At 32.5% G+C, this 2,255-nt stretch overlaps 1 protein-coding gene across 1 annotated transcript in view; it reads right to left on the bottom strand.

Moving 5' to 3' along the window:
- Window positions 1-8: 8 nt before the first annotated feature.
- LOC108379730 (probable cytochrome P450 308a1) overlaps window positions 9-2,255 on the bottom strand; it is an 8,212-nt gene continuing 5,965 nt past the window's right edge. Inside the window, exons 6-8 of the mRNA XM_017636084.1 lie at window positions 838-877; window positions 631-749; window positions 9-395 (exon numbers count right to left, since the gene is read on the bottom strand). Of these exons, the coding sequence (XP_017491573.1) occupies window positions 232-395; window positions 631-749; window positions 838-877 (323 nt within the window). The 3' untranslated portion in view covers window positions 9-231. The remainder of the gene's footprint in view (window positions 396-630; window positions 750-837; window positions 878-2,255) is intronic.

Consider the following 2,255-nt stretch of genomic DNA (forward strand, 5'->3'; position numbering starts at 1 on the left):
TGCTTTTCCATTAAGTAATAAATGACAATGTTGGGCATTACAAAATACCAGTGTCATTATTACGTTCATAAAAAAGTCATTATACATACTTTCGCATGATATTTTTTGAATGGCGTACATTTTTACCATTTAAATACCTTGTGGAAATTCGGCCAGAAAATATTCCTGGGCATTAGGTATAAACACAAAATTCTTATATTTTTCTAACAAATATAAAACACTGCAAAAACTTTACTTTCTTTCCTTAAACGAAATCCATATCCCATCATCGGTGGCTGTTAGAAAAGTTTTTGCAGACATTTTGAATGGTTTGTTATTCTCACACAAGTGGACAGAATATTTTGATAGCAAAGTAACGATGCCGGCCTTGCTTTGAGCCAAGCCAAAGCGCATTCCTGAAATTAAAAAATTAATAAACAAGTTGATGAAAAAAATGTAACAATTCAGCGAAATAACTTTCAATTTAGATTGTTGGTTAGTTTATTTCGTCTTATTTGAATGCTTAACCCGCCAGCTGATAAATTTCGATTAAACAATTTCCACTTTCATAAAATGAAAAAGTTTTAAAAGTCATTTCACAAAGTGATAATTGACAGTATTACTTTTTGTGATTTCAAAAGCTGTTCTTACCTGGACACATACGCGGACCTTCACCAAATCCCAAAAACATACAGCCATGCGTTTTTTCATTTTGGTGCAAAAATCGTTCAGGTTGAAATTGCAAAGGTTGTTCATACAAATCCGCATCGCTAGAAGAATGTGAATTTTAATATGAAGGTATATATTTTTAATCAAATTGTTATTATTAAGGGGGATCTCCATATAGCATGCATATACGTATTTTGGTTCGTAGAATGCGGATCTTTAAACCGTTTCTCTAGATCATTTTCACAAGGTATTTTCATTTTAAATTTGCATTACGAATGAAAAAGATCAAAGATGGAAAATGTTACTCATACGGCATGCACGAGTACCTCCATGGACGACATGGCGTATGAGTAACATTATTTCTTGCTTGCTACTATTTCATAAAAAAATGATTGCGCATTTTAATTTTACCATTCAAATGTCGTTCATCGTTACTAGATTGATATTTTTGGCAAAAGAACAGACATTAATACAAGTGAAAACAATATAGGAACTATTACTTATTTATTTTTTTATTTTTTTTTCTTTTACTTATTGTTTTTTTTTTAATTTTTTCCTAATTAAAATTTGAATTTTTTTTTTATAAAAATTAAAGCATCTTGTGAAAATAACCACATCTGAAAAAACGGTACACAGATCCATAATCTATGACTCAAAATTAAGTTTACAATTTCGGCGTTGCTTTTTTTTGTAATTTCAAAACTTAAGATTTTCCCTACAGTGTTATTGATAGAAATGCTTCATAGAGTGCCCTGAGATTTAGGGCGAAAAGTCTGACTACATCTGTCCATTACTTATTTTCAGTATGGCCGGGGGATACTGCTTCAACAGAACATTTCGAAGCCTCTATTTTTAAGAATTGTGGGCCACACAATTTGTGGCGTAGAGACGGAGGCTTATTTAACTGACCTCCAATTTGAAAAGTCTATTCCACTACCATATTCTGCAAAGCCAGGCGACGATTAAGGCACTTGCCTCTCTATGTATTTATTGTTTCCAGCATACAGAAGCGATGCAGATATATGCTAAGATATGATTTTCATCGTATCAGAAGTAGAACCTAAGTTAGATTTCTAGGCAATATTATTCCAATGCAACTTAGTAAATTAAAATTGTTACATTCGCTACATCAACCAACCAATCAGAAGCGATCAGTGTTGTCATTTTTGGGATTTTTTGGGGAATTATTTTCCTATGGTTGGCTACATACTTACAAATATACCCATGTAGTCGGCCGATTAAATTAAGTGACACTTTGACCACTCTTGGCTATTTTTATTTTGTCTATTTAACGTTTATAATTATTTTATTAAAGTCTAGCCCATTACCTAACCAGTCAGTAATTCAAAGTTCTGCACAACTAAATGCATGGCTATGTTTAAGTTGACGGCTCTCGTCAGTACTCCTCGGGGTATGCACTATCGCATTATCCTGCCTGAACGCTTGGTTTACGATGAAAAATACAAAAATGTGTGAAATAAAACTGTGGCAAAAAAATACCTAAAACGTATTTTTCATTTCTAACCATCAATTTTAATCAAACGAAAATCGAAAAAGCCGCCAAACTCTGCATGAAAATCTGTACAGCTATATTTACATACATACAC

The sequence above is a fragment of the Rhagoletis zephyria genome, unplaced genomic scaffold, assembly GCF_001687245.7.
Source record: "Rhagoletis zephyria isolate East Lansing unplaced genomic scaffold, Rhagoletis_zephyria_1.1 Rzeph_scaffold_17195, whole genome shotgun sequence".
In the NCBI taxonomy this organism is placed as follows: domain Eukaryota; kingdom Metazoa; phylum Arthropoda; class Insecta; order Diptera; family Tephritidae; genus Rhagoletis; species Rhagoletis zephyria.